The sequence below is a fragment of the Eucyclogobius newberryi genome, unplaced genomic scaffold (genome assembly GCF_026437365.1).
Source record: "Eucyclogobius newberryi isolate DKJ021-1_F unplaced genomic scaffold, fEucNew1.0.hap1 SCAF_13, whole genome shotgun sequence".
NCBI lineage: Eukaryota > Metazoa > Chordata > Actinopteri > Gobiiformes > Gobiidae > Eucyclogobius > Eucyclogobius newberryi.
In genome coordinates, this window is record NW_027315757.1 from 34,889,115 (window position 1) to 34,896,949 (window position 7,835).

The 7,835-nt window shown below is 49.1% G+C and overlaps 1 protein-coding gene across 1 annotated transcript in view; it reads left to right on the forward strand.

The window, feature by feature from the left end:
* fscn1a (fascin actin-bundling protein 1a) overlaps nt 1-7,548 on the forward strand; it is a 30,400-nt gene extending 22,852 nt beyond the window's left edge. Inside the window, exons 3-5 of the mRNA XM_072443764.1 lie at nt 254-375; nt 1,375-1,542; nt 4,421-7,548. Of these exons, the coding sequence (XP_072299865.1) occupies nt 254-375; nt 1,375-1,542; nt 4,421-4,629 (499 nt within the window). The 3' untranslated portion in view covers nt 4,630-7,548. The remainder of the gene's footprint in view (nt 1-253; nt 376-1,374; nt 1,543-4,420) is intronic.
* Nucleotides 7,549-7,835: the final 287 nt, after the last annotated feature.

Below are 7,835 nucleotides of genomic sequence, written 5' to 3' on the forward strand. Positions count from 1 at the left end.
GCACATTCCCATCATTTCTACTCAGAATGGACAGAAAATGTGGCGAACCCAAAGTCCTTCCAGCAGAAAGACGAGATGACTCTCCTCATGTCCTCTGGACGCCACAGAGACACAGGAAAACTCAAAGTCTATTTGATGAACATTGCTCAGTGAAGCTCATCCTCAGCTGTTACGATGATGCTTCCAGTCGACGCCCGAGCCCCGCCCTACGCCACAGGTGTCTCACTCACCTTCACTTTCCCCGTCTGGGCAGGTCGGCTAATTGCTACTTTGACATCGAGTGGCGTGAGAAGAGGCTGACTCTTCGTGCCGCCAACGGAAAATATGTCGCGGCCAAGAAGAACGGTCAGCTGGCGGCCACGATCGACGCTGCAGGTTTGTGGAGCGCACGATAACACTGCAAATCTATTACAAATGGTGATTGTAGATGGTACACTCAGGTTTTTGTCCCATTCCTGTCATTGTATTTCACATTAAAGTCCTCTTTGTCCAGACTGAGGCTGTCGATTTAAATATGTACAAACTAAAGAAGTGGGACTTTAGAGACAAACGCTTTCAATAGTTAAAATGTTCTCACTGATGTTTAAGATCGCTCCACAGCCGACACGATGTGGTACTCCAGTGTAATACTGTATTACACTGTATTAGTACACTGTATTAGTACACTGTATTATTACACTGTATTAGTACACTGTATTAGTACACTGTATTAGTACACTGTATTAGTACACTGTATTAGTACACTGTATTATTACACTGTATTAGTACACTGTATTAGTACACTGTATTAGTACACTGTATTAGTACACTGTATTAGTACACTGTATTAGTACACTATTAGTACAGTATTAGTACTGTATTAGTACACTATTAGTACACTGTATTAGTACACTATTAGTACACTATTAGTACACTATTAGTACACTATTAGTACACTATTAGTACACTATTAGTACACTGTATTAGTACTGTATTATTACACTGTATTAGTACACTATTAGTACACTGTATTAGTACACTGTATTATTACTGTATTAGTACACTGTATTAGTACACTGTATTAGTACACTGTATTATTACTGTATTAGTACACTGTATTAGTACACTGTATTAGTACACTATTAGTACACTGTATTAGTACACTGTATTATTACTGTATTAGTACACTGTATTAGTACACTGTATTAGTACACTGTATTATTACTGTATTAGTACACTGTATTATTACTGTATTAGTACACTGTATTAGTACACTGTATTAGTACACTGTAGTGTAATACAGTGTAATGCAGTGTGATACATACAGTGTCATACAGTATAATATAATACGGTGTAATGCAGTGTAACTAACTGTGACGTGTGGTGGTTCTTCAGGTCCGAGTGAAGAGTTCATCATGAAGCTGATCAACCGCCCGATCATCGTGCTGCGCGGCGAGCACGGCTTCATCGGCTGCAGGAAAGTGACAGGAACGCTGGACTCCAACCGCTCGACCTACGACTACTTCACCCTGGAGTTCAAAGATGGAGCCTACAGCCTGCAAGGTCACCACACTTCCTCCCCTCTGTAACCACATGGTGTCCACACTTCCTCCTCTCTGTGACCACATGGTGTCCACACTTCCTCCTCTCTGTGACCACATGGTGTCCACACTTCCTCCTCTCTGTGACCACATGGTGTCCACACTTCCTCCTCTCTGTGACCACATGGTGTCCACACTTCCTCCTCTCTGTGACCACATGGTGTCCACACTTCCTCCTCTCTGTAACCACATGGTGTCCACACTTCCTCCTCTCTGTGACCACATGGTGTCCACACTTCCTCCTCTCTGTGACCACATGGTGTCCACACTTCCTCCTCTCTGTGACCACATGGTGTCCACACTTCCTCCTCTCTGTGACCACATGGTGTCCACACTTCCTCCTCTCTGTGACCACATGGTGTCCACACTTCCTTCCCTCTGTGACCACATGGTGTCCACACTTCCTCCCCTCTGTGACCACATGGTGTCCACACTTCCTCCCCTCTGTGACCACATGGTGTCCACACTTCCTCCTCTGTGACCACATGGTGTCCACACTTTCCTCTCTCTGTGACCACATGGTGTCCACACTTTCCTCTCTCTGTGACCACATGGTGTCCACACTTCCTCCTCTCTGTGACCACATGGTGTCCACACTTCCTCCTCTCTGTGACCACATGGTGTCCACACTTTCCTCTCTGTGACCACATGGTGTCCACACTTCCTCCTCTCTGTGACCACATGGTGTCCACACTTCCTCCTCCTCTGTGACCACATGGTGTCCACACTTTCCTCTCTCTGTGACCACATGGTGTCCACACTTCCTCCTCTCTGTGACCACATGGTGTCCACACTTCCTCCTCTCTGACCACATTGTGTCCACACTTCCTCCTCTCTGTGACCACATGGTGTCCACACTTCCTCCCCTCTGTGACCACATGGTGTCCACACTTCCTCCCCTCTGTGACCACATGGTGTCCACACTTCCTCCTCTCTGTGACCACATGGTGTCCACACTTCCTCCTCCTCTGTGACCACATGGTGTCCACACTTCCTCCCCTCTGTGACCACATGGTGTCCACACTTCCTCCCCTCTGTGACCACATGGTGTCCACACTTCCTCCTCTCTGTGACCATATGGTGTCCACACTTCCTCCTCTCTGTGACCACATGGTGTCCACACTTTCCTCTCTGTGACCACATGGTGTCCACACTTTCCTCTCTGTGACCACATGGTGTCCACACTTCCTCCTCTCTGTGACCACATGGTGTCCACACTTCCTCCTCTCTGTGACCACATGGTGTCCACACTTTCCTCTCTCTGTGACCACATGGTGTCCACACTTCCTCCCCTCTGTGACCACATGGTGTCCACACTTTCCTCTCTCTGTGACCACATGGTGTCCACACTTCCTCCTCTCTGTGACCATATGGTGTCCACACTTCCTCCCCTCTGTGACCACATGGTGTCCACACTTCCTCCCCTCTGTGACCACATGGTGTCCACACTTCCTCCTCTCTGTGACCACATGGTGTCCACACTTCCTCCCCTCTGTGACCACATGGTGTCCACACTTTCCTCTCTCTGTGACCACATGGTGTCCACACTTTCCTCTCTCTGTGACCACATGGTGTCCACACTTCCTCCTCTCTGTGACCACATGGTGTCCACACTTTCCTCTCTCTGTGACCACATGGTGTCCACACTTCCTCCTCTCTGTGACCACATGGTGTCCACACTTCCTCCTCCTCTGTGACCACATGGTGTCCACACTTCCTCCTCCTCTGTGACCACATGGTGTCCACACTTCCTCCTCCTCTGTGACCACATGGTGTCCACACTTCCTCCTCCTCTGTGACCACATGGTGTCCACACTTCCTCCTCTCTGTGACCACATGGTGTCCACACTTTCCTCTCTCTGTGACCACATGGTGTCCACACTTTCCTCTCTCTGTGACCACATGGTGTCCACACTTCCTCCTCTCTGTGACCACATGGTGTCCACACTTTCCTCTCTCTGTGACCACATGGAGATGATCAGCCATGTGCACAGATGACAAGTCACTTTTCAAAAATGACAAAAATGCTGCTTGCTGTGGTTAAATGTCAGAGTTGTGCAGTTTGAACTAAATCTACTTCTATTAGTTCAACACCTGGAGAAAGAGCGTATAATGTCTCCTTTAACTTTGGATTCTATGTCATAATCCTTGTATTTTGGACAGTTTAAAGTGTTTTAATGAAGTAGCCATCTCCACCTCCACCTCCTCCTCCTTCACCTCCTCCTCCTCCTCCTTCACCACCTCCTTCACCTCCACCTCCTCCTCCTCCACCTCCACCTCCTCCACCTCCACCTCCTTCACCTCCTCCTCCTCCTCCTTCACCTCCTCCTTCACCTCCTCCACCTCCTCCTCCTTCACCTCCACCTCCTCCACCTCCACCTCCTCCACCTCCTCCTCCTTCACCACCTCCTTCACCTCCACCTCCTCCTCCTTCACCTCCACCTCCTCCTCCTCCTTCACCTCCACCTCCTCCTCCTCCTTCACCTCCACCTCCTCCTCCTTCACCTCCACCTCCTCCTCCTTCACCTCCACCTCCTCCTCCTTCACCACCTCCTTCACCTCCACCTCCTCCACCTCCTCCACCTCCTCCTCCTTCACCTCCACCTCCTCCTCCTTCACCTCCACCTCCTCCTCCTTCACCACCTCCTTCACCTCCACCTCCTCCTCCTTCACCTCCACCTCCTCCTCCTCCTTCACCTCCACCTCCTCCTCCTCCTTCACCTCCACCTCCTCCTCCTTCACCTCCACCTCCTCCTCCTTCACCTCCACCTCCTCCTCCTTCACCACCTCCTTCACCTCCACCTCCTCCACCTCCTCCACCTCCTCCTCCGTGTGTTCAGACTCCACAGGTAAATACTGGATGGTGGGGAGCGAACAGTCGGTGGTGAGCAGCAGTGACACGCCCGTCGACTTCCTCTTTGAGTTTTGTGACTACAACAAGCTGGCCATCCGTCACGTCCCTGACAACAAGTATCTCCGCGGCGACCACGCCGGCGTACTCAAAGCCAACGCCGACGACCTGGAAACCGCCACCTTCTGGGAGTACTGAGTGTAACCACGGCAACGGCGTCGCGGCTGCAAAGCGCGCGCAGCACAACCTCCATCAGCCCGTCCGCTCTTTATGTTGAACTGCACACTAACGAGGAGGGTCCTTTATATCTCCTTCCTCCCGCTCTGCTCTACAGTGTCAAACCTTTTGATTTAGTATTGTGTGTTGCCATAGTTACCGTGGGGTTGTGCACTTTTTCCTGCTCCGATCTGGTTGGCTGCTCGGCCCGTCACTCCTCCCATCCTCGCCTTATGATTGGGCCTCCCAGTGTGGCTCGGTCCCTTTACCAGAGCAGAGCAGAACCACAATGAAGACCCCGTCCCTCTCCCGTCCCCTCCGGGTCATGTCTCTCCCGTCCCCTCCGGGTCATGTCTCTCTTGTGAGCAGCACACGATGGCAGTATTTATGACGTCCTCCAGGTGCAGATGCTTCTGCCTGATCCAATTGATCCAAACAGCGACTTCCTGTTTGTTTGACGTGACTTCCTGTTGGTTGGATGTGACTTCCTGTTGGTTGGATGTGGTCACGTAGCAACAGCTCAATGTCAGATTACATGTATGTTTCTGGAGATGGCCATGATGCCGATGTCCAATTTAAAAAAAAAAAAAAAAAAAAAAAAAAAAACTGATATAACTGGATTTTAAATTGATGGAAGACTTTCATCTCAAGTGTAAAAATATTTCACTATAAAATAATTTCCTGTGTTGTTCTAGCTGTCTTCTCCTCGGCGTCTGAATGTCCTGGACTAAACAGGATGTAGGAAGTTGACCCCTCCCCCTTTTTAAGCCCTGATCGCTTTTGTCTTGAGTTTGAAATAATTAAAAATAGTGCGATAGGTTATGTTTCCTGCTCTCACCTGTCGAACTGGAAAGATGAAAGGAAAAAACACTTTTTCTATGTCCAAGGCACAGACATTATCATTGGTGAAGAATGTCATAGGCCCCTGTCCAGAGGCTTTAGGCCCCTGTCCAGAGCCCTTTAGGCTCTGAGCCTTTAGGCCCCTGTCCAGAGCCCTTTAGGCTCTGAGCCTTTAGGCCCCTGTCCAGAGCCCTTTAGGCTCTGAGCCTTTAGGCCCCTGTCCAGAGCCCTTTAGGCTCTGAGCCTTTAGGCCCCTGTCCAGAGCCTTTAGGCCCCTGTCCAGAGCCCTTTAGGCTCTGAGCCTTTAGGCCCCTGTCCAGAGCCCTTTAGGCTCTGAGCCTTTAGGCCCCTGTCCAGAGCCCTTTAGGCTCTGAGCCTTTAGGCCCCTGTCCAGAGCCCTTTAGGCTCTGAGCCTTTAGGCCCCTGTCCAGAGCCCTTTAGGCTCTGAGCCTTTAGGCCCCTGTCCAGAGCCCTTTAGGCTCTGAGCCTTTAGGCCCCTGTCCAGAGCCTTTAGGCCCCTGTCCAGAGCCCTTTAGGCTCTGAGCCTTTAGGCCCCTGTCCAGAGCCCTTTAGGCTCTGAGCCTTTAGGCCCCTGTCCAGAGCCCTTTAGGCTCTGAGCCTTTAGGCCCCTGTCCAGAGCCCTTTAGGCTCTGAGCCTTTAGGCCCCTGTCCAGAGCCCTTTAGGCTCTGAGCCTTTAGGCCCCTGTCCAGAGCCCTTTAGGCTCTGAGCCTTTAGGCCCCTGTCCAGAGCCTTTAGGCCCCTGTCCAGAGCCCTTTAGGCTCTGAGCCTTTAGGCCCCTGTCCAGAGCCCTTTAGGCCCCTGTCCAGAGGCTTTACCTTCAGCTACACTAAACCTGGAACATCTCATTGTTTTCTGGTGCTACTTAGTCTCATCGTATCCGGAGCACAAAAGCCTTATCATTTTCATAAGTCTGAATGTTGACCGCCTCGACAAATGGATCTGATCATCTTTGTTCCTGTCTTGAGTCGGAAAGTTAAATATAGCTTTGAAAACATGTGGTATATTTAGTCTTTACTATTTCACACAGGGGCCCTTCTTGTGTTCATATAGTAGGACAAAGTGGCCCCTCTTGTGTTCATATAGTAGGACAAAGTGGCCCTTCTTGTGTTCATATAGTAGGACAAAGTGGCCCCTCTTGTGTTCATATAGTAGGACAAAGTGGCCCCTCTTGTGTTCATATAGCAGGACAAAGTGGCCCCTCTTGTGTTCATATAGTAGGACAAAGTGGCCCCTTCTTGTGTTCATATAGTAGGACAAAGTGGCCCCTCTTGTGTTCATATAGTAGGACAAAGTGGCCCCTCTTGTGTTCATATAGTAGGACAAAGTGGCCCCTCTTGTGTTCATATAGTAGGACAAAGTGGCCCCTCTTGTGTTCATATAGTAGGACAAAGTGGCCCCTCTTGTGTTCATATAGTAGGACAAAGTGGCCCCTCTTGTGTTCATATAGCAGGACAAAGTGGCCCCTCTTGTGTTCATATAGCAGGACAAAGTGGCCCCTCTTGTGTTCATATAGTAGGACAAAGTGGCCCCTCTTGTGTTCATATAGTAGGACAAAGTGGCCCCTCTTGTGTTCATATAGTAGGACAAAGTGGCCCCTCTTGTGTTCATATAGCAGGACTAAGTGGCCCCTCTTGTGTTCATATAGTAGGACAAAGTGGCCCCTCTTGTGTTCATATAGCAGGACAAAGTGGCCCCTCTTGTGTTCATATAGTAGGACAAAGTGGCCCTTCCCTCATCTCACATTCTCTCATATGGAAAACCAATCATTGTTCCAGCTCTTCATCTCAAAGGTCTGTACAGTTGTCTGCCATGATGGTCTCCATGGTAACAGACGGGATGTGGAAGGTTAAACATGTGGTAATGACTGTGCCTTACGAGTTCCTGGGCTGTAGAAGGAAAAATAAGTCCACATCTTTGCTTTGTATAACTGGAAGTTCCTTTTGTATTATTTTGTATCATTTTTGATATTGTGGATGAATAATCTCTTGTGCCATTGGTTCACCTGAAATCCAACAACCAATAAAAACTGGGATTTGGAACTGTTTGACTCTTATTTATCTTCTTTGGATCACACAAAATAAATCTATGTAATTGCTCTTTCTTCACGTTGAGACCGAGTCGGGACATGTGGGGTAAAAGCAAAGAACCTAAAGGACCAAAGAAGAAACCAAGTTAAATATGTTAATGTTTGAAGTGAAGAAGCTGAAGATGGGACAGGAACTGAGAACAACCAAAACTAATGACAAAAGCATTTCTAACGATGTGTGGAGTTGATCCCAGAGGCGACTCGTCCCCGTCACAGTGGGACGTCGCCTTGTCCCATTTC